This window comes from Ahaetulla prasina, chromosome 2, assembly GCF_028640845.1.
Source record: "Ahaetulla prasina isolate Xishuangbanna chromosome 2, ASM2864084v1, whole genome shotgun sequence".
NCBI lineage: Eukaryota > Metazoa > Chordata > Lepidosauria > Squamata > Colubridae > Ahaetulla > Ahaetulla prasina.
The window spans coordinates 53,159,980-53,185,479 of record NC_080540.1 but is presented as its reverse complement, the minus strand read 5'-3'; the positions used below and the strand labels follow the sequence as shown (position 1 = coordinate 53,185,479).

The 25,500-nt window shown below is 38.1% G+C and overlaps 1 protein-coding gene across 2 annotated transcripts in view; it reads right to left on the bottom strand.

The window, feature by feature from the left end:
• Positions 1-524: 524 nt before the first annotated feature.
• The window catches only part of LMCD1 (LIM and cysteine rich domains 1), a 76,680-nt gene continuing 51,704 nt past the window's right edge, over positions 525-25,500 (bottom strand). For both annotated transcript variants that reach the window (XM_058170226.1, XM_058170227.1), the window contains 3 exons: positions 20,090-20,425; positions 8,867-9,082; positions 525-4,307 (listed from right to left, as the gene is read on the bottom strand). In XM_058170226.1, the coding sequence (XP_058026209.1) occupies positions 4,149-4,307; positions 8,867-9,082; positions 20,090-20,425 (711 nt within the window). In that variant the 3' untranslated portion in view covers positions 525-4,148. The remainder of the gene's footprint in view (positions 4,308-8,866; positions 9,083-20,089; positions 20,426-25,500) is intronic.

Genomic DNA, 25,500 nt, shown 5'->3' with positions numbered 1-25,500 from the left:
AAAACAAAAGTGAGTGAATTTATGAACAAATCATGTAACAATGTTATCTAACAGTAAAGTCAGAATGTAAAGGGGAATTTAAAGTACCTCACACATTAAGAAGTTAATCATAATTTACCTATATTCACTTCTGTCCTATCCACTGGAGCTTTCTTAAGATTGAAGGTTCCCGTTGACATACGTGCTAGTCATTCCTGACTCTAGGGGGCAGTGCTCATCTCCGTTACAAAGCCAAAGAGCCAGTGCTGTCTCCGTGGTCATGTGGCTGGCACGACTAAATGCCAAAGGCGCACAGAACGCTGTTACCTTCCTACCAAAGGTAGTCCCTATTTTTCTACTTGCATTTTTTATGTGCTTTCGAATTGCTAGGTTGGCAGAAGGTGGGGCAAGTAATGGGAACTCACCCCATTACACGGCACTAAGGATTCGATCGACAAGCTCAGCGTCTTAGCCACTGAGCCACCTTGGAGCTTTCTTAGGAATAACTTAAAGTTTGTTGATTAATTAAATGGCAACATTTCAAACAACTTTCACTTTAATATTTATTGAACACTTTATATTGAAGCATTAAGATACATTTCCATGGCTTGTCAGTTCATCTCTTGGAAAAAATATTAGATACATTAAGCTCTACAGGAAACAAAGCTAAGCACACTCTATTCCAATACTGGTAAGTTCCATTTCTGTCAAAACTCCCAGGGAATGAAAACCAAAATGAATATCAAAGATGGATAATCAGGTTGCTTCTGGAATCACGGACCTTAACATCTCTTGAATATAGGCACAATGTCATGGAGTGCAATTTCTAGAACATGAAGCCAGAGCAACCTTTGTGATCTGTCTTGATCCACATTAGAAAAACTATTTACCTTTAAAACCAGTAGTGATGCAAAAAGATTAGCAGATAACCTTAATGAAGCTTCCTTAGCATGAAGGTTGCAACATGCTGGCCGTAACACAGATGAACATGCCCTGTGTGGTTCCTTGTTCTCATTCAGACCTAAACAATGGCTTGCAAATTCTTTGCATTTGGACTGGTAGGACTTCCAAATCCATGAGAACCATGACTGGAAAAATATTGCACAGTCATAAGGAGGAATGCTAGTCAGTGGAAACCAACAGCTGGGTGGAAGGTAGAAATCCAATGAGTATTATACTAATCCGATTCCCTTTAGAAATTAATGGCAAATGTAGTTTTCTGCGATCGAAGAAAAGCTCAGTCCTCCAAACATACACAGTTGCAAAGTTCCCCTGTTACAAATACTTAAACATCTGAAAATTTATTATAGAACTTACGTCTCATCAAAAATACAAAAGCTATTAGGCACAGTCCAGAATGCATTTAGTATTCCATCAAAATAAAATAAAAGCAACATATTGAATTATGCAGTTCCCAGCATCCCACTGACAATTAGATTAAAAAAATCCATACGGTTTAATAGCAATCTTTTCAACGGTGATATTTTCCAACTCCATTGGACTATTAGGTTCCTGTTATCCCCACTGACCTTGCTGGTTGGGGATGAGGAGAACTATAATTTCAGTACTTCCAGAGACATTAGGTTGGAACAGATAAATTACAAACACTGTAACTAGGGGAATTGATAGTCTGGCTGATCGTTACAGTATATAGGAAGGCAACCTGTTGTGGTCTCCACTCTCACAAATCACCAGCATGACCAATGATAAGAAGTAGAACAGCTGCATATCAACTACATATACATAAAGTTAACTAAAGTAAAACATAGAAGAAATGAAGAAGAATCATAATCAGATTCTCCTGTATCTTGAGAATCATTTTACCAGCCACTAATGGTAGTTAATGACTATTAATAATGCTCCATGATAAACAGCACCTCAAAAAATATGGTATGTACCTGAACGACTGCCTCCTTTGTAGGAAATGAAGATCAAATTAACCTAAGTTACTTCTGGTTAACTGATTTAGCATTCAGATTTTTCTACCTAAGGATTGACTTCTGCAAAAAGTTCATTCAAATGCACGCTACTCATAGGCCCTCTCTTCCAATTTACAGGAATATACTTAAGTTAACTTTTTTAGATGATCCTGCTACATTAACACCCATGTTAGTTAGTTACTGCCTCGAGTGTCAAATACAGACTTAAGAGAGATTGAGATGCAGTTCTGTTAACATGTATGAGATGCCTACATAACTGAACTGAACACACTTTCTTAAAGAAAGATACACTTCATAAATGCCCATGGAGTTCTATTGCATATACTGTGTATGTTGAAAGATACAAGTTTTGTATCTGCAAGAGGTGACTTTAGCACTGGATATTTGGAGATGCTTGTATTAGAAGAACAGTATAGAACAAATTGGTCAAATCTCTAATTCCCATAAAAGGTTAATTTGTTTTCAAACACAAAAAATGTTTAATACATGTTGCGTCTAAAACCAAAAAAGATATTTTCCAGTTTCTGTTAAGGCAATTCCTTTTATCGCATTAAAGATTTCTATAAATTGTCATTACTAATTGACCAAATCTAATGTTATTTAACAACAAATGTTTTTCTGTTTGCTAACGTAGTATCTATTATTTATAGTAAAGAGCCTTGGTATTAGTTGAAATGGCAAATCTAGCCAATATAAACCTTGTTGCTAATCCTAGCAGAATTAATTGGCTAGCTTTTAGAATTTCAAAGTACTCTTACCAAGAAAACCAATATCCTTTTGCAAGCACTCACTTGCTATAAACATAGCCCATTACTATATTGTTTTCTTAAAATTTATTACGGTTAAAGCCAATAAAAGCCCTATCACAAATGTTAGGAAGAATGAGTTTTACTGCCCATTTCAAAATCTATGATGGGATGCAGCCATTGAGAATTTAATATTAATAGTCTCTATATACATGTTAAATTCTCTTCTCCTTCCAGATGTAATACATTTATACAAACACAACTCCTTTCTTTGTTGACCATTAGCTGGTTGGGGTGGCAAGAACAAAATCCAATCCCGTAAAGAAGGCTTCAAGTACTATCAAGCAGTCTTCTTTAGGGGGGGGCTACATAAAACCATGCTGGTTTTATTTGTGTGCTTAAAGGTATTTGTGTGCTTAAAGGTCACCTATATGAATCAATCCTATTGCCACAACTGGTCAACAATGGGGTAGGGAGAAATTATCAAGAATATCTAAGCAGATTTTATGTGATTACTTCTTCCTAGTCTATGAAAGCAACGTTGTGTAAGCAGCGCCTCCAGAGATCAAGCACTAATATGCTGAGATTTATTAGCCTTTACTCCCTCCATGTGGCTGCTGGCAAAAAGACCACTGCACATAGATTTCTAAATGCACTAAAGTGAAGTATTTTCATCTGTTTGCTGCCCCCTCCCTATGCGGAAAAAAAAAAAAAGACGGGACAGAATAAAATCGTCAAAACGTTGAATACATGGATAATCCAGAAAGCTCATCGAATATATATTTTGCCTTAATTCTACTTCTAGATAATATTTTTAAAAAGAATAAATCATCCGTGATAACCTGCATTTTTCCAGTGATCCCTTCACAAGCTACTCTGCTTTCAGGTTCTTTAAGCTGTCAAACCATTTCTCATGTAATCTATTTTTCAAACCATAATCATGTTTCTTGGAGGCAATGTGTTCTAACACATAGGGGAAGGGAAACTCTTTTCTTGCAGATATTGGCGGTTTTGTTTTCCCACTATATCACTCTACATATATTTCTAAAACTACTCATTTGTGGGCAATGGCGCTGTGATATTTAGTTTAGAAATATAGCCCTTTGGTTACCCAAAAAAAAAAAAAAAAGGCAGCAAAACCCAGCAGCACAATGATAATTGTATGTATATATTTCTAAACCTCCTGGAGTAGTTGTTTTTGTAATATGCCAAAGTTGAAATAATTTAACATAATGGGGCCTAGTTTTCAGTACATTTGGTTATGTTTAAAGTCTTTCCTGAAAGACCTAGAACATTCCATTCCTCTATTCTTTTCCTACTGCGTTATCATTTCCCATCTCGTTTCCTGTAATTACTTGATTGCAAATAACCTTAGTGATCTAAATCCTTAGGATGCAACTTCTTTGGCTTAAACCCTCCCCATCAATGAGTTCGTTCCAAGTCAGAACACACAAAAAACGTCAGCACTGAAATGACACCCGGTTTAGGAGAGTTTGTTTTTACTGCATGAGGTACACAACAAGCTGGCTGCGTCCAGGGTGAAGGGTTTGCCAACCAGCAAGCTCTCACATTCCAGGCAGGTGAAATGCTGTTTGTGCCAGGTAAGGCCTTCAGTTTGCAGGTAGTCATCAGAAAATATGATCTGTGAAAGTAAACAAGACCATTTATTATTCCTTTCCTGAATGTCTTCATTATGAAAACATCACACACAGAGAGTTACAAACACAATGCCGTTGACAAGCCAACAGTATAAAGAGTGCATTCATGCTACTTAGCTTTGCACAGAAAATAAATATTTACACATTCCTATAAAGAACAGAGTTCTGGTCCAACCAAGCTGCAGAAGAAGTTTACAGTTAGTTCTAAGCATTGTTTGAAGACAAATACTTGAAAAATACCTTTGGTTAGGAGGCTTTTTGAATACACTGAAATATATTGTGTTCTTTACACAATATGCATCTAAAGCAGGAGTTCCTTAAGTAATTTAAATTCCAGGAAAACCTAGTCTCACATATATTTTATGCCTTCCCCAAATGACTATTTCCTAATTGCTTATTTGTACCCTATGACTATCATTACGTGTTGTACCTTATGATTCTTTATGAATGTATCTTTTCTTTTATGTATACTGAGAGCATATGCACCAAGACAAATTCCTTGTGTGTCCAATCACACTTGGCCAATAAAAAATATTCTATTCTATTCTATTCTATTCTGTTCTGTTCTGTTCTGTTCTATTCTATTCCCTTCTCTTTACAGTAGTCCATGCTCACTACACAGAGTTCCCTTCTTGAAATAGTAGCTACTGTACCATAATTCAGTAAGCTCAGTATGCTGTATATTGTTCTTCCTATAGAAACCTATGAAGGATCTGAAGCTGTTAGTGAGCTTTATAGCACAATAAGAACAGAGCTAAATCTCTCTGATCATGGTTAACACCAAATGTTATCCAGCCCTAACTATCGCAGTGCAATGGTTAACATGTAAAAAAATGACTAGTCTCATGCATATATGCTACACAGGTGTCAAGAAAGGAAATTATGTCCAAAGGAAAAGGAAACATCTTATCAGTTGCTATGAGGGGAAAAAGATAAACAATGAATAAACATAGCCAAGGACTGCTTATTGTACTGGGCAGATATTTGATTGATTTCCAAGATCCTTTCGACTCTACAATAGGTCAACCGGCAGAGGAAATGGGATGCAGAAAGGATATTTTTAAAAATTTTAATTAATTGTATTAGTTTTTGTATTAAAGCCTTTTTACCAAAAAATTTACCTTTTTGTAATTAGGTTTTTTTTTTTAAAAAATAATCCTACAATCTAGCCTGTGGAATTTAGCATTTATTGAGTAAAATATGTTTATTTTTGCTTATTTCCCATATCCCACTTTTCTTCATACAATTCTGGCTCTGCAAATATACACGATTATGAGCTCTGGCAAAAATTAAGCTTGGATTCTGGATGACTGTTCCTTTATAGAAAAGCAGGAATCCTCAGAGGTTTCCAAAGAACGAGAAACTGAGCCCTATTTGCAAGCCCAGATTTTGATAAATTGTTTAAAAAAGAAACACGGAGACTAAGAAGAACTATAAACTCAGCTGGGGCATTTTCTGAAGGATGCGTTTATGTGCTAAATAACGTTTATGATGACAGATCTGAGAGATACAAGAATGCTTATTGGAAATATATTGCTGTAAAACATTTACCTGTCTATGTACTTAATATCAGGCTCAAGGGACCAATTTGGGAGGAATAAAATATTTATCCCGGGAATGGCTTTAGTAAGATCAATACAAACTGAATAGCCTGTGTGCACATATTAGTTTTAAGGGGATGTGGAAGGAGAAAGTAAGGTAATTATATCACAAGCTTAGAGCAATTCTAAGTAGGATAAGACAAGGAATAGAAGTCAAATGGCATGGAGTTGTCTGTTTGCTGCTTCTAACTTTGCTGCAGCTCCAGGGGTAGCTTACTTCTGAATGGAAGCAGATTATAGAGTTTCTTCACCCTCCCTCCTTTTAAAAATGAAGTCTGTTTTAGCCTTTTAAAGTTCAAACAAAAATATATGTACTTAACAACATGGTATAAAATAAATATGCAGTGTTTTCTGGAAAATTCACTTATAATTAAAAAATTTCCCAGAAGAAACGAACAAAAGATCGTTCCATTGATCACCACATATAAAAGCACTCTGCACATTTTGAATTCCTTTTTTTGGCAAGTCAACAGGGGTCCTGGTTAAAAGGGAAAAGAGATGAAAGATTGTAACAGTGACAGAGTTGGAAGGGACCTTGGAGGTCATCTAGTCCAAACCCCTGCTCATGCAGGAGATCTGTACTAGGGATTCGAACTGCCGAAGATGTTGGATAAGCCAATTACGACCTTATAAACAACGATCTTTCATTTCTGGACTGGCAAAACCGCTGCATAACCGCTGAAGACCACTATAGAGTCTTCCTACTTGAAATCAATAGAGTCATTAAACTATATGTACCACAAATGACTACCATGATCAAGAAAAACAAACTACCCATATCAATAAAAAAGCTTCAATCAAAAAAAAAATCCCTCTGGAAAAGAAACAAAAAAGGCTATGTTACAAATTTCAAAAACCGCTACAGAAACATATGCAACCAAATAAAAACTGAATGCACAAATTACCACACCAAGCAAGAAGAGAATCTTCTGCGCACAAATTCCAATCGTGCCTTTTATAATTTTGTTAACAATAAACTTAAAGACTCTAGATCCATCCCACCACTAAAAGATTCTAACAACAAAGAATGCAATGACGAAACAGTTAAAGCAAACCTCTTCAACATTTTCTTTGGCTCAGTTTTTGTTAACTCCGATAACACATATCCGACTTTCCACAAACGTACCAGCAATGATTATGATGATTTAACTCATATAGATTTCACAGAAGACAACGTTGGAAAAGCTCTTCACAACTTAAAACCATCGCTATCTATTGGACCCGATGGACTGTGTGCATACTTCTTAAAAAAACTTTCCATTAATATAGCAGAACCCCTAAGTATTATCTTTGATAAAGCTTTCACTACCAGTTCTCTTCCCAAACTTTGGTCACTAGCCACAGTCATCCCTATCTTCAAAAAAGGAGACCCCAGCTTAGTCGAAAACTACAGACCGATCTCCCTTTGCTGTGTCACCTGCAAAGTCATGGAATCTATCATCAACCAATCCATTACCTCATACTTAGAAACAAACAACCTACTCTCCAACAAACAATTTGGTTTCAGAAAAAAATTATCATGTAACTTACAACTTCTCCACTGCAAAAACATATGGACTTCAAATCTTGATCAAGGCAAATCAATAGATGCAATCTACATAGACTTCTGCAAAGCTTTTGACTCAGTAGTACACGATAAACTTCTCCTAAAACTAATATCCTATGGCATCTCAGGACCCCTCCACAAATGGATATCTGCTTTTCTGTCTAACAGACAACAAGTGGTCAAAATTGGCAATGCTCTATCAAATCCTGTTCCTGTCAAGAGTGGCGTTCCTCAAGGCAGCGTTCTTGGACCAACACTCTTTATACTATACATTAATGATCTTTGTGACCATATCTCAAGTAATTGTGTTCTCTTTGCTGATGATGTCAAACTATTTAACATCACAGACAATACTTCTATCATTCAAAACGACCTTGATCATCTAACCGCTTGGTCTAAAATTGGCAGCTCAAATTTCAACCAGCAAATGCTCAGTCTTACATATAGGAAAAAGAACCCAAAACTAAGTACATACTAGATGGACATTACCTTACAGATGACCCCATCCGTTAAAGACCTTGGAGTTTTCATGTCAAATGATCTAAGAGCCAAAGCCCACTGCAATTACATAGCAAAAAAAGCTCTAAGAGTTGTAAACCTAATCTTGCGTAGTTTCTTTTCCAAAAACACCACACTACTAACCAGAGCATATAAAACATTTGCTAGACCAATTCTAGAATACAGCTCGCCTGTTTGGAACCCTCACCACATCTCTGACATCAATACAATTGAACGTGTCCAGAAATATTTTACAAGAAGAGTTCTCCATTCCTCTGAAAACAATAGAATACCCTATCCCACCAGACTTGAAATCCTAGGCTTAGAAAACTTGGAACTCCGTCGCCTTCGACAAGACCTAAGCTTAACTCACAGAATCATCTATTGTAATGTCCTTCCTGTTAAAGACTACTTCAGCTTTAATTGCAATAATACTAGAGCAACTAATAGATTTAAACTTAATGTCAACCGCTTTAATCTAGATTGCAGAAAATATGACTTCTGTAACAGAATCATCAGTGCTTGGAACACTTTACCTGACTCTGTGGTCTCTTCCCATAATCCTAAAAGCTTTAACCAAAAACTTTCTACTATTGACCTCACCCCATTCCTAAGAGGACCATAAGGGGCGTGCATAAGCGCACAAACGTGCCTACCGTTCCTGTCCTATTGTTTTTCTTTTCTTCTTTCTATATATATGCTTATACCTCCTTATATTTACCCATATATGTTTATATACTATATAATCTTTTGTATGATTCCTACATATATTGTTGTGACAAAATAAATAAATAAATAAATAAATAAGCATCTGACTCCTTGCAGCTGTTTAGATTATCTCCCAACTGGACTGCAACAGAAGACAAGAAAAGAATAGTCATTTTCACAGTAACTGTACCTCATCACAAGCTGCACAGCGTGGCCTTATGCTGTCACAGTAATGACGTCCACACCAGATGGCTCCATTGCTCCAGAAGTAGATCAGGTCAACAAGTGGTTCAGAGCACTTAGAGCACATAAAGCATGCTGGATGCCACTGGTGATTGTAGCCGGCTCGGTCTGCGTACACTACCGGAAGCTCAGCAGGTAACACCTGCTTGCAGAAGTCACAACACTAGGAAAGAAATCAAAGTCACATATTAATGAATTTCTCTCAAGCAGCTTTCAGCCAAACATACTATGTTTTTAATGTACACTGAGAGCATATGCACCAAGACAAATTCCTTATGTTTCCCGACTAAAATTTTTTTTTACCATATATAATTAAAAAAATAGCCCGATATAGAAAATGGTGAGGAAAATAGAATAATTTAAAACCAAAAGAGAACTCTGCTGAATTAGGCCCATACACTCAGGAAATGTTCTCTTCTAGTTAACTTTTAGAGTTGAATACTTTAAGACACCCAAAGTGGAACATCCACAAGCAAGCCTCAGTATATAAATGTGCTGAATATGTCAGTTTAATATGTAAACCTGTCATGAGTTGCTAGACATGTTCAGCGCTCGATGGTATTAAAGGTGATCAGCAGCAATGCAGACATTGTACTTGAAAATTTTCAACGCTGATATAATCCCCAGCACCCACAACAGTCATAGCTAATGGCTTTTTCTATAGTTACATAGCTAATGGCAGAGGCTGCTCGGAGTGGTAATTCAGCAGCATGTGAAGGGCTACAGATCCTCCCTGTTATACATAGCATATTTTAAGTGATTCCCATAGTAGATGACAGCATGTTGGCCTGCCCCATGATAACAAGCCAATGGTCTCATTTTTTTTTTTTTTGCCTTTTAGATCCAAATGAAACAAAATAAGTATCCATCCAATGAGATGGACTTCTCCCCTTGAGTCATTTTTGTGGGAACATTCTGTGATGCACTGCAAAAACGTATGCTTCTGATGTTCAGAAATGAATTTCCTAAGTAAAAAATAAAGTAGTCGTGAAACCATCTGTGTTAATATTGGATTTAGCATTAAAGAAATCTAAATGGATGGCTATTTTAGAGCAGCATAATGAATGGTATTAAAACATACAGTAACTATAGAAAAAGCCGGAGAAAAACCTGGCAGTTATGGTAGCAAGTTATGGAATTTCTTCCAATACCAGAAGTAACAATAATTTTACTCTATTGGCTTCCTATACGTTGATTTAGGATTTTTGTAAAACACAGTAAACCATACATGCCAGATACTAAGTGAAGTGAGCCACATACCAATTTCTTACATAAATAAATATATAGATCTACATACACATATACATGCATATTTCCTTATACAAATTTTAAAAGATCTGCTGTTCTATCAAAATACGATTCATGAGACTGTCAAATTTCTTTTTAAAAGCCCCTATTTATTACTAGGATTTCCACCTTTCTTCCTATTAAATGATTCAAAATTATTTACCTGTATTAAGTCACAGGGAAATAAAAGATTATGTGGTTTTATTTCCTTTTGGACAGGGCTTATACAATGCACCATAGTTTTTACTTCATATGTGCATTTTGCAGGCGCTTTGTCTTGGTAATCTATAACTGTTCTATGACAGCTTAGAGATGCATTTTGTAGTGTTCTAAGTTCTTCCCCCCCCCCCCCGGGTCCGTTCCCCTAGTGGAGAACGAGGATAGTACTTCTCTGTGTTGATTGGCTAAGCCAGTTGACAGCCAGTATAAAAGGGCTGTCAACAGAGAGGGAGAGAGTTTTTTGTTCGTTTGTATTTGTCACTGCTGTTACCTATGTTAAGGTTAATAAAGTAAATTACCTGCTATCCAGAGTCCTGCCTAAACCTTGCCGGCACCTGAACCCACAATATAACACATTTAAAGTTCAGTGCCCCAAATTCCCTGTAGTTTCTTAACTTTATCAACTTTAAGATATGTGGACTTCAACTCCCAGAATTCCCTAGCCAGCTATGCTGGGGGGAGGATTTATTTATTTTTAATTTATTTATTTGATTTCTATACCGCCCTTCTCCCGAAGGACTCAGGGCGGTGTACAGGCAAGAATAAAACAGATGGTACAATATACAATTTAAAAGTGCAGTTAAAAAACTTATTTTAAAATTGGCCTGGAAAGTAAAAATATGCAATAAGCTAAAATCCCCATTTAAAATTAGTTAATAAGGGAGACGACTTCCGGTATCCAGCGGCAACGGACGTCTGGAAGGCTTCCTCTGCCTCCAGCGCCCGAATCCGGCCGCCGCCGAGGCCCTCAGGGGCCAGGTGTTCCGAAAAGGACACCTGCCGCACGGACGGCTCGCCAGGGGTCTCCCAGCCGACATACAGGACTGTGGGGACCGATGCTGGCGCGGCCCTAGGCTCGGCGGGGTTCGAGGCCACAGGCCGCGCCATTATTTTGGTCGCCGCTTGCCGCTGTGCCCGTGACACCGGGCATTGGATTTATAACTGCAGCAGCCTGGTGGTGAACAGGGCACGGAGAAGAATTGAGGAGGAGAAGGAAGGGAATATCGGTAAACGTGAGTGGACTGCTCCGGAGTGCGGGGGTTTTCTCCCTGCGTTGGAAGGAGCACGAGTTATTCTGGAGAGAGGAGAACTTAAAATAAGAAGATTACCGGTTTTGTGGAGCTCTGGAGAGAAGAGGTGATGGAGAAATTTAGGAGGGAAGGTTTGAGGCCCCTCCTTCTGGGGAACAGTGGTGGCGCCCAGCTTCCGCCTTCACTATGAGAATTTTGATGACATCACTTCCTTCGGCTTCCTGGTTGACTAACTGTACTCTGGACTCGTTGCTCCTGTGAGTGCCCCTGGTGGATCCGGAGGAAATTACAAGGATACTGTGCCTGCCTGAGGATTTTGTATTTTTTTTCCTTAATGGCAAAAGGTCAGAGACCAACTGCTGGAGAGATGGAGAGAATTTTGGAAAAGTTATCTAATATGGACAAGAAATTGATGAAATAAGAGCAGAAATTGTGACTATCCAAAAGGATTTAAAGGATACTCAACAAGTTTCAGCAGAAAACAAGCAGAAAGTGGAAGGTTTGAGGGTGAGATGCGGGCAGTGCAGAAAAGAGAGGAGACGACAGGCAATGCTGTGCTTGGACCACAGATGGATAAAATGTCTTATTTCCTTAGGTTTCAAAATTTGGAAGAAGTGGACCAAGAAGACTTGAGAGATGTTGTGACTAAATTGTTGGGAGAATTTCTTGGGAGAGGTGTTGATTTCATGAATTGGGATGTGGATCGAGTTTATAGAGTTAATTCAATATGCACGCACGCATGCAGTTCCCAGAGAGGTTCATGTCAAATTTGTGAGAAGAGAGACGAGAGATGAAATTTTAGAAAACATAGGAGTGGGGCACTGATTTACAGGGGCAGGGAGATAGCCATTCTGAGGCAGATTCCCAGACAGGTACGTGAAAAAGAAAGAAATATTATTTTTGTCAAGCAAATTGTACCAGAAGGAGTGGGCTTCAGATGGCTGATGCCAGAGGGATTGATGATTTTCCGGGAGGGCATTACGAAAAAAATCAGTACAATTATGGAGGCTACGGCCTATGTGGAGGAACACAAAGCCTTCCTGGAATCAGATGACCCAGGAATTGAAGAAGGGAGGTTATAGATCATGGGCTGAAGCGGCTGCCGCTGTTGCGCCCTGAGTTGGGTCAGGCTGAACCCAGAGTTCTGAGATCCAAAACTAGGAAGTGATAAAGATATTTGGGATTGTGTTGGTTTTCCTTATTCTCTTTTGTACGATATTCTGTTTATTCTTGACTCTTCTTTATTACGTATTTAAAATTTGCAAACTTAGCTACTTCGTGTCACCTGCTTGCCTTATGGCTGTTGTATGTGTTAAAAAATTTGAGTAAAATTCTTATTTTAGATAAGAAAAATGAAAATTTACCATACCTGATATGTATTTGTATAAACCTTTTTTGACTAATAAAAACTTTTTGAATAAAAAATTAGTTAATAAGAATTTAAAAATTTGTTAAAATCAATTTAAGCCAGCCCCGCGCGAATAAAAAGATGTGTTTTCAGTTCGCAACGGAATGTCCGAAGGTCAGGTATTTGACGTAAACCCGGGGGAAGTTCGTTCCAGAGTGTGGGAGCCCCCACAGAGAAGGACCTTCCCCTCCGTATTAGCTTGGCGGACGGCACCCTGAGAAGTCCCTCTCTGTGAGAGCGTACCGGTCGGTGGGAGGCATGTGGTAACAGCAGGTGGTCCCGTAAGTACCCAGGCCCTAAGCCATGGAGCGCTTTAAAGGTAGTGACCAGCACCTTAAAGTGCACTCGAAAGGCCACAGGTAGCCAGGATTCAGGGAGTTGAAGTCCACAAGTCTTAACATTGATAAGTTTGAGAAACATTGAGCTACAAAGTGATTTTCTTACCAAGGCCATCTTTCAGCACAGATACACCTTTGGGAGCAATGCAACCATAGTTTACAATAGTTATGGCAGGCAAATTTAGCGGCAGCTCCTCATAGCCCTTCCATTTTCTCTCTGCTACTCCTTTTTTCCCTCATCCTCCATTCTGACATTGCCTTCTCATGCTTGCCCTTTCTGTTCTCCAATGTCTGAATGGACTGGTTGAAGCAGCTTTAGGGAACAGTTGCATGAAATTAGACTAAGGATTACAAATTGTCCACTCCTTATTCTACATTTCAGTCACATATTTTTTTTACCTAGGTCCAATCTAAACTTCCTATAAGGCCCCAAGAAAGGTCACATATTTTAAACCTTTTTATACAATTAAACTCTTTTACTTTAGATCTGAAAATGAAAAAGCATGGTTGCTAAAGGAGAAGAGACTAGATCAGATATTGTGAAGGACAAATACTTCCTTCCTAGGCAAAAAAATCAAGTCAAAGTAAGCTTGGATCAAAATTGTATAGGAAGACTGTACTGTTCTCTCCACATGCCAACCCCTTAGTCAGTATCTTCTTCTCCAGAAACACTACACTACTAACCAGAGCTTATAAAACATTTGCTAGACCAATTCTTGAATACAGCTCGCCTGCCTGGAACCCATACCACATTTCAGACATCAGTACAATTGAACGTGTCCAGAAATATTTTACAAGAAGAGTTCTCCACTCCTCTGAGTACAACAAAATACCTTATGCCACCAGACTTGAAATCTTGGGTTTAGAAAACTTAGAACTCCCCTGCCTTCAACAGGACCTGTGTTTAAGTGATAGAATTATCTATTGCAATGTCCTTCCTGTTGAAGACTACTTCAGCTTCAACCACAACAATACAAGAGCAAACAATAGATTTAAACTTAATGTTAACCGCTTCAATCTTGATTGCAGAAAATATGACTTCTGTAACAGAGTTGTTAATGCTTGGAACACACTACCTGACTCTGTGGTCTCTTCTCAAAATCCCCAAAGCTTTAACCAAAAACTGTCTACTATTGACCTCACCCCATTCCTAAGAGGTCTGTAAGAGGCGTGCATAAGAGCACATACCTTTCCTGTCCTATTGTTTCCTTTCATTATATCCAATTAATATAGTTATTACATACTTATACTTATATATATGCTTATATATTATATAGTTACTTTCATGCTTATGCTTATATATACTGTTGTGACAAAATAAATAAATAAATAAATAAAATAAAAGTATTGACAAGACTTTCATTTTGTTTCAGGAGAAATGAAAATATTTCCCTTAGAAAAACCTTCTGCCCACATCATCCTTTTTTCATAAGAAGGTAAACTTGACCCATAATGGAATGTCTCAAGTCAATTTGTTGTACTTTTTGTTATTAAAGTCCAGAGTAAATTTCTCCAGGAAAATACCAGGGTGGCCAATACACATCTTTCCTTTACACCGTTAGACATCTGCAATCCACAGCAAGGCTTCTAGTAATGATTTGTATCATTACTACTTCAGAAAGAAAAACTTTAAAATAAAATAGAAAGATTTATCCAGTCAGTGAGCAGATGGTGACAAGAGATATAAAAGTTATTTAGGCATTTTATCTCCTTGCAGTGTTAAATCAAGATCCACATTCCAAGAAGATTAATGGAGTCATGTAGAGGCTTATGGTCCCAGACTCCATGTGCTCACCTCTGAGCTTTATCCCTTGAGTCCCGCTAATACTTTCCACTAAATTCTAATATTGAATACAAGAAAAGGAGAAAGTATAATAACAGAACGATTAGAAAAAAGAAAGAGACAGACAGAGACGGAGGGAGGGAGGGAGGGAAGGAAGGAAGGAAGGAAGGAAGGAAGGAAGGAAGGAAGGAAGGAAGGAAGGAAGGAAGGAAGGAGGCCAACAATATTATAGTTACAATGTAATTTAAATTTGGAGTGCATAACTTCAGGTCATAATTACCAAAAAGTAGGCAACTGCTTGAGACCCTTTCAATTACCTTTTTGTCATCTTAGATGGGAACTACCTGAACATTGTACTGTAAGTTATCGAACAGGCATTACCTGATTAACTAAGAAATACTTCAAACCTTCCATTTTAAAGAGTATGGAAGACTATGATTTGTTTTTGTTTTTTTAAGAGACACATAGAGAAGTACAACCTATGATTTTAAGATCTGGAATTAGGATTTGTATTTACTTTGTTATGCCAGGAAAACTTAAGACATTGTGGTTAAGCAAGTGCTGACATTTTTACAGTTACTTTTTACTGGATGGCTGCTGGCTTCAAAAATGCACTGGAGTAGAAAGCAACAACAGTTAGTTGCTTAGTACTGAATATACTATTTATTCAAGACAATCTTGATTAAACTTTCATGTTTTGCCAAACAACTGAATCAAGGTAGTTTAATATCCAACTGATTGCATACTGATTTAAGGTTCCAGGCATACCCAACAATACACTCTACATGGAAGCTTTTTGTCACCTTTAAGTCTTAAATGGGTTGGGCCAGGTTATTTGAAGGAGCATCTTTTCCAAATTATATCTACCTCACCCACCAGAGTGGGAAGGCAGGGTATGTTACTGGTTCCTTCTCTTAAAGATGTCCATCTGGTAGGACCAAGAAGGGCCACCTCCATAATGGCTCCCTCCCTGTGGAACATCATACCTGCTAAGATTGGACCCCATTTTAAACTATTTCGAAACTCTGAAAACATACTATAGTTTTGCCAATGGGCCTGAGGATCCCAGGGTGATTATGGAGCCAAGTGGTTGCTTTGATTGTTGTTATCAGGGGGATGAGACTTTATTGGGGTTTCTATTTCTAACTTCCGGACCTCTGAACCTTCCGCCGCGAGCTTAAAACACATCTATTTATTTGTGCAGGACTGGAGTAGATTTTAAATTTTATATTGGTTTTAATGGGTTTTATTATTTATATGGTTTTTTTAAAAAATTGGGCCATGTAGAATAAGTTTTTTAACTGTTATTTTATTCTGTATTTATATGTATTTTTAATTGCCTGTGAACCGCCCTGAGTCCCTAGGGAGATAGGGCGGTATATAAATATGATAAATAAATAAATAAATAAATAAATAAATAAATAAATAAATAAATAAATAAATAAATAAATAAATAAATAAATAAATATTGGGCTTTTATTCTTGTAAGCTGCCTGGAGTCCCTTTGATTTAGATAGCTATATACATTTTATAAACAAACAAACAAACAAACTACAAACAAGCCCAAGTAATTCAGATTATGCACAGGAAGCTTCAGGAGTGGTCTCCTCTTCAGGAGTGGTCTCCCTGCTCCCTAAGAATTGATGGGAAGTCCTTCTCTTGGGTTCATCATGTGTTTAGCACAAGAGAAAGAGCATTTTAGTATCCCCACTTGGAATGGCCTTCTCAGTGTTGGCATTCAAAGCTGAACCTCCCTGAAGTAGGAGGCCACATTTATACCATCTTAATCGCTTTTCTGCCAATGAGTGACTTTCCTCCATAGGCAGCACAACTGTTAAAAAATATAAATAGGCTGCTTCTGACTGCTTTATAATTTGCATAAGGAATTTTTGTGTTCGTGTAAAGGTAAAGGTAAAGGTTCCCTTCTCACATATGTGTTAGTCGTTCCCAAATCTAGGGGGCGGTGCTCATCTCTGTTTCAAAGCCGAAGAGCCAGCACTGTCTGAAGACATCTCCGTGGTCATGTGGCCGGCATGGCTAAATGCCAAAGGCACACGGAATGCTGTTACCTTCCCACCAAAGGTGGTCCCTATTTTTGTACTTGCATTTTTTTTAACGTTCTTTCAAACTGCTAGGTTGGCAGAAGCTGGGGCAAATAACGGGAGCTCATCCCGTTACATGGAACTAGGGATTAGAACCGCTGAACTGCCGACCTTTCGATCGACAAGCTCAACATCTTAGCCACTGAGTCATGGTGTCCCTCAGTTAGTTAGTCCCTATGCCAGTGTATTTTTTGTTTAATTTTGTTTTTGTCTTTTATACATTTCAAAATTTGGGTATTATTTTAAATACTGGAAAACTGCCCCGAGTAATCCTTAAAGCATTTGATAGACAGAATATAAATCTTTTTATGCATGCCTGGAATGTATGTACGCATGTACAAATAAATAAACAACTTTAATATATGGCTTAGAAGCAAGGTTTTACCTCAACTTATGCTCTAACAGTTATTGGAAATGTAGAGGAGATTGGCAAACAACTATCAAGTCCAGACTTGTAGGCTAGACTGGGGAGTTGAAAAAACATCTTGGAACAAGAATAGCTAAATGCTTTTGTATTGTTGCCAAGAAAGTTACACTAATAAAGTCATCAAGAGTTGAGCTCAAATTGAAGAAGGCTTTACTTTTATCTTCCACATTACTGTATTGGAGCAGGACAGAAAAAGAGTTCCCTTGGCTAATCTGGAAAGCTAAGAATATGGGGTTGCTTATAATTGAAGCATTAGTAGGATACCATCCCTCTCTTTGGGAACCAAGTCTGTTTCACTCCTTCAGCAATAATTATTTGTTATTTACATACAGTACATAACCCATAGATTTTGACTAGGACCAACCCAGAGTTGGTTATAAGGTGGGTGGCTATATAAATGTTTTAAACAAATGAATGAATTAGAAATTCAGCTCTTACTTCAAGTGTTACCCTTGAAATTCCTCATGTATCAGAAAAATGAGACACTGTGCAGAATTTATGCGGTGTTCTGCACTGGGGTTAAAATCCAGAAGATAGCATGGGCTTCATTAAGGATGTTTTGGAATTTACAGCCCATTTCATCAAAAACAAGAACTATGTTGTCTGTAGCTTTAGACAGTGACTGTACAGCAATAACAGAACCTTGTGCTATAAAATTTTGGCACCTTTCACAAAATTCCAACATTGTTCTGATAGATAAAGAGAAGTATAAACAAGTTTAAGAAAATAATGGAAAATTTAATACTGTGATGTTTTCTACTAAGAATCTCAAAAGGTTTAAATAATTACAAAAATATATGTATCCTTGTAGAATCGTGCTGGAAATTATGACTCAGATTATACTTTGATATAGTAACAAAGATGAAATGAATGTCAATAAAAATACATGCAGCCTTAAAAGTCTAAATGAATGCATGAGACAAGTCTCAAAATGCTTAATGTTATTTTCTTAGAATGCAAAAACCCTTCAGTGGAAGGATTTAGTTGTACAATTATTTTTTAAATGAAGTTAGGCTTTCCACTGATGCTTGTTGAATAGTAAGTAAAGTTTTAAATCTCCCAGAAAGTAAACACCACAAACACATATTTACTTGAGGGATGATCTTGTAGTCAAAATTATTTCACCATGCCAAGATGGTATTCACAAACACCTTTAATAAAAGACTCTGTCACAAGTAAGTTTTGTGACGCAGCCTTTCTTAGACTGAGCTGCTGCTATAACAACATATAATGTAGACTAAGAAAAATATGTTTCTCCAAACCAACTAACAAGTAAGCCAAAACATCTCTTTATGCTCTGGGGAAGCAATGCCAACACCTATGCAGCAGATTACAATCACGACTTTCCTATTAGTCTCTGCTCATGGCTTTTAAATTGTGTTGGGATATCTTAAAGTTACTGAGGTTGAAGCACTGATTTAAATGACAAGGGAAAAAAGAATCTTCTTACAGATTGCTGTTTTTGGAACTGTCTATTTTGAAAGTAGTACCTAACCGATACAGGTTGCCAATTATAATTTTAACACCAACACTTTGAAGATCTAAAAGCCGTTCAGATGATCGCTGTATGGTTTTCACTACCAAAGTGCTTCAGGGCTATAATCAATTTATCTATCTATCTATCTATCTATCATCCATCCATCCATCCAATTTATACGGCTGCCCAAAATGTGACTCTAAGTGGGTACAATAACAATCATAAAATAGCAATATAAAACATCTATGATTAAAAACATAATTATTAGCATTAGAAGGCTAGGAGAAAGCATTAAATATTGCAAACAATGGAGACTCCTCATCATCTCACCATATGTTTTGAGGGAGTACAGGAAGTTTAACAGGGATAAGGCCAATCTCACCATGGAGGAGGGGAGGTTATGTTCCACAGGGTGGGTTCAGGGCAGAAAAGAACCCACAACATACCTTTTCTGCCAGACCTGAACAGGAAGAGGCCAATGGTGGGTTGCTACCGGTTTGAGTGAACCGGTAGCAGCAGGAGGGTCCGCTCACCCGCCCAGACACTTCTGCGCATGTACAGAAGCAGCATGTGCACGCCCACAAGCAAACGAGTAGCGGCAGGTTTTGAAACCCGCCCCTGGAAGAGGCAGTCTTCCAAATAACTTGGTTCCATGCCAGGAAGGGATGTCTTTCCAAGGCAGAACTCTATAATATTTTTGCTTTGTTTATTTCAGCACCTCTTCTGGCAGTCACTTCATATCTAATACTTCTGCTGCTGGATTTTTACCATTTGTATTGGCAGTAGGATTGTCTTCATTGTTCATGGCTATTATGTTTGTGAATTAATTATTAGGCTTAAACTTTGGGTGCAATTACATGTATCTAAAATAATTTGGTAGCAGTTTTGTAGCATATCTGACTCCACATACCTTCCGTATTCCCTAAAGCTATTTGCAGTCTTTTCATCTTTCCCCGTTCACCGTCTTTCAATCAAATAAGATTTGATAGTATTGTGTGTTTTTCATATTTGAATATCCATGTTACATCCATTCATTATATACTTTTTTTAAAAAAAATGCATTTCCCCCCACTCTGCAACACTGTGTTGAGGACTTACCAAGTCCTGCCCCTTGGATGGATGGCCCAATGTGCCATTGGTTGAAGCTGCTTCCTTACTTGCTGGAGTGTTTTTATCAGATGGCTTTGCTTCCTCTTTGGTGGCTCCCCCTTGACCCAGCAGTGCAACTTCTCCGACTCCAAGAGCATTGTCTTTGTATTGTTTTATAAACTCTTCCATCAGCTTGATTTCATTCTCCGAAAGGCCCCGACATTGGGAAGGGTCCTGATCGTACAGAGGAAGTTGTCTCATCAACCTTCTACGACGGTAATAAGCACCTTCTGTGCCAGCCACGGGTTGCATTTCTTTTGAAATCAAACTCATATACTGGGTCGCCTGAAGAAATGGGGAGAAATACAAATTCAGCATAAAGAGGCACACAATCACAGCCTTGAAAAAGCACAGCAAGTCTTCACCCTCTGAAGTTGAGGGCAAAAGCTGTGGTTTGAGCAGTCATTTTCTGTTCAGAAGCCCAAATATATGGGGTTTCTTCCCTGCTGTCCAACCACAGGACATTACCCTAACAATAAGTACTCTGTTCATACTTACTCAGAACAGAAACAGTATCAGGACTGTTGGTTTTTTTTTAAAATGAAGACAACCGTATTAACAATGCAGTTGATACTTTCACCGTAAATATTTTAATATCTACCATATGCATAATAAAACATGCAACAGCAGTACAGTACAGGTAGTCCTTGACTTAGGACCACAATTGAGCCCTAAATTTCCACTGCTAAGTAGGACAGTTATTAATTGAATGTTGCTCCATTTTACAACCTTTCTTGCCACAGTTGCTAGAAAAAAACCCCACTGAAGTTGTAAAGTTAGCATCACGGTCGTTAAGTGAATCTGGCTTCTCCATTGACTTTGCTTGTCAGAAGGTCACAAAAGGTGACCCTGGGACATTGCAACTGTGATATGAATATTGAGTCTTGGTATTCGGGTAAGGGAAGATAAAGGAAGGCTTGGCATATCCTTTGTTACCTCACCACAAGGTACTTTGATACAGGATCATGTTAGGGAAATGTTGAATAAGACCTTCCCTCTTTTCAACTAAAGCAGAGATAGAATCATGGAATGAGTTGGATCAGTGTTGAAATCCATTTTTTTTTACTACCAGTTCTGTGGGCATGACTTGGTGAGCATGGTGTGGCTTGGTGGGTGTGGCAGGGGAAGGATACTGCAAAATCCCCATTCCCTCCCCACTCCTAGGTGACAGATATTGCAAAATCTCCATTCCCATCTCACTCTGAGGCCAGTCAGAGGTGGTATTTGCCGGTTCTCCGAACTACTCAAAATTTCCACTACCAGTTCTCCAGAACCTGTCAGAACCTGCTGGATTTCACCCCTGAATTGGATTCAGATGCAGAGACCACTGAATCTGGGAAACCAAGCTTTGGCTACCAGAAAGCTGAATGCGTCCATGAGTATGAATTTTATATTTACATTTTAAAATATTCAAAATGGTAATAAGCTTTTTAGTGGCTGTTTACCAAAAGCAACCAAAACCTGCATGTGGATATAGTCTGCATATGTGATATTTTTCTGGAACAGAATAGAAACATGGACCACAATCACTTAAGGCTACTTCCCTTGCTATTCTCCATCTGAGGGTAACATGCCATTCTCCTGCCAGTTCTTGAAAATGCAAATAGTTTGGCTCTGCCTTGTTCCGTCTCAATTTGCATGACATTCTAGAAACACAACACATTTTTGAATGCCCCAGCACTATAAAAATGGGGAGAACAATCAGTAAAAATTTCAGTCTCTTTTACTTTTTTGGAATTTCTAGTGTCTAGCAAATATTAATTATGAGCCTGGGGACATGCTTCCTATTTATGATAGATTACTTTCAAGTGGTTGCCAACATTTAGCTGGCTAAAAGCCATTAAAAAGCAAGCTTGCTGTAACAGTTAATCACCAGCTGCTATGCCTTATAAATTCCCTGTGGTGCACAAATAATACTGGTGAGATATTAATGGTTCTCACTTAATACTTAAGAAAAAACAGAAACAGTACCGGGCTTGTATAGTGTCTAAAATGCTTCTTGTTCTGCCTTCTATTAAGGGCAGGATAGCAAAAGAGCCAATATACATCAACTTGGCCTAATAATTCTGGGAAATGAAGTCCCAGCACTTCTAAAGAGTCTCCAGCACAACTTCCTTTTTTAATGCAAATTAATGGAAAAACCTGAAAGTGGAGGATGGTTACCAACAATAAAGGACAATTTTTTTTAAAAAAATTCAAGCATTCAGTCAAATGCTACAAGAGAAAAAGATAACATTAATATTTTATTTGGATACTCTTTTTCTATCATAACAAGAACAGTTTATCAGTAAACATGATTTATTTAGTTGGTTATTTATATCGCCACCCATCTTACCTAAGTGACTTTGGGTGGCTTACATAATTAAAACAACAATTAGGAATAAAGCAAGATAAATACCATTTAAACCAATTAAAACAGTTAATTAAAACAATAAATAAAAAACGACGGCTTCAGTCTGACCTAAGCGTAGTACACAAAATTATCTGCTACAATGTCCTACCTGTCAATGACTACTTCAGCTTCAACCGCAACAATACACGAGCACACAATAGATACAAACTTAAGGTAAACCACTCCAAACATGACTGCAGAAAATATGTTCAGTAACAGAGTGGTCAATGCCTGGAATGCACTACCTAACTCTGTGATTTCATCCCAAAAGCCCCAAAACTTTAACCTTAGACTGTCTACTGTTGACCTCACCCCATTCTGAAGATGTCTGTAAGGGGCATACATAAGTGCACAAACGTGCCTACCATCCCTGTCCTATGTCCCCATTTATTCATATCCTTATCCTGTATTCATAATCATACCGAAGGCCATCACTCTGCTAAACAAATAATTCCCTCAACAATGTAAAACTATTTACTAAATTTACACTACTATTAATCTTCTCATCGTTTTCATCACCAATCTCTTTCCACTTATGACTGTATGACTGTAACTTTTTGTTGCTATCACTAAGGGTTAAATTGCAACCTATGACCATTATTTATTTTGTAAATGTTGTACCTTTGATGAAGGTATTTTTTTTCTTTTTCTTTTTCTTTTCTTTTATGTACCCTGAGAGCATATGCACCAAAACAAATTCCTTGTGTGTCCAATCACACTTGGCCAATAAATTCTATTCTATTCTATTCTATTCTATTCTATTCTATTCTATTCTATTCTATTCTATTCTATTCTATTCTATTCTATTCTATTCTGTTATCTTATACGTATTTGACAAATAAATAAAATAAATAAATAAAATAAAATTGCTAACAGTGCAACCAACCATCAGGCTTGACACCATCACTGGATCTCCAAATCTTAATAGACTTCCTGAGGGCCAGCAACATTTAGATTAATCTAATCTCGTGTATGTGCGGGGTATGCGTGTAAATCTGAAAACTGACTGAAAGGGATCCAAATAATCTGCTTCATCCAGGATCCTTTGAAGCTGTTGCATGACCACCTTCTCAACAACCTTCCCTCAAAAAGGAAGGTTAGATATCAAAGTTATCGAGTACAGCTGGAGCCAGTGAGGGCTTCTGGAGAGGTATGTGAACCACTGCTTCCTTGAGAGGCAGAGGAACAATTCCCTCTCCTCAAAAGAACTTAACACTGCCAGAATTCAATTGAATGTCATCTCCTGGGAGGTCTTTATCAACCAGGAGGGACATGGATCTAAACAACATAAACGGATGGCTAAGCAGACAGTCATGAAGACAGATCCACTTTATCAGGCCCAACAGTCCTCCCAGTGAACAAACAATGCTCCATGAATGTCTATAGGATCTGAATCAAGGCTGATGTCCAACTGAGAGTGAATCCAAGCTATTTTATGCAACAGGTGCCCTGCATTTTCTTGTGTGAACCTATAGATGAATCTCAGAATTCTCTATCCAACTGAAATAATGGTGAAGAGATATTGACATTTTGCCACCCTTACTGCCACAAAGTAGACCTAAATAGCAGCTCTAATCTTATTTAGTCAAGTTCACTCCTTGTTGACCTCCAGCAATCTTCTAAGTGTCTTATAACTCTTTTCATTTCCCTCATTTTCTGGGAATTACGGGATCCATGGAAAGAAAAAGCTGCATTGGCATGAACTAATCCAAAGCACCAGCCACTCTCCCATTCCAGAGTGGGTATCACCTTGGCTGTACCATGTAGCAGACCCTCAGGAACAATCTCCACTCCCCTTGGAAGTTGGAACCCAACTGTGTCCATCAGTTGCTGAGGGTGGAGCAACTGAAAAGGTCCCGCCTCTTTGTAGTGAGGTACAGTGCAAGACAATCTCATGGTTACCAGAGAGTAGTCTGACCGTGTCAGCAAAGCACAGAGAGCTGCCCCGATTCTAGATTATTTTACCATTGCTTGAACAAGAGAACCAGATCGGGTGTGTGACCATTGTCATGAGTCAGGCCCTAGATGACCTATGACAGGTCCAGTGTGGTCATGAACTCCTGAGTAGCATGAGATTGACAGAAGTCAGATTGAAGTCTGCTAGAACCATAAGCCTGAGAAACTCTATGGGCAACCCAGGAGTTGAATCAAGGAGTTCAGTCAGAGAAGTCACTATATGCAGCAGGGAAGCTACTAGGTACAATCTCAACTGATTACTAGAGTCCAGCTTAATAAACTGCGTCTCTTGAGAATCATTAGAGAATCATTAGAGATTCCCAGATGGTAACCCTACTGTTAATCTGGAATCCTGATTGATGCCACACCTGAAACCCAGCATTTCTGGGTTTACATTTATAAGAGGAGAGCATCCCCTTCTGAACCCAATAATACATGCCAAGTCAGCCCTCATCCGTGATGAAATTACACATAAGAGAAACCTTATTATATACAGTGTGACCTGGCATTCAGTAGCAACAACTGAATGACACTGCAGATTAATTCACAGAGATAACAGGGTGATTGATTCTAAATTAACATTTAAGGAGAAGCTGTTGTTGGCACAGCTGATGGATCAGGATTGAAAAAACAGGGACATTTCTGCTTTTGAAGTGAAAATTCTTCAGAGGCAGCCAATTGGCCAACCAGTGTTTTTAGAAGAAAGCCTTCCAGCTGTATTAATTCAATTTATTTCCATCTTGGTCAGCAAATTGTCATTGAACTGTAGAAAGTTTTTTAATATATACTTGCCTGAGGTTTCACTATATGTGGAGTTCAAGCCTTTAAACCAGAGATCTGCTTCCCAAATATCAGTACAATAGGCAAAGTATATAGCTGCACCAACAAAAATAAGTGAGGAAGGGTTCAATATGGATAAGGAAGCAATTTTTGTTCACTATGCCTGGTAAAGAGTTAATAGGAAAGCGTGATGGATTTCAAGGTAGAAAAGTAGAATCTACCCAGCTTAGAG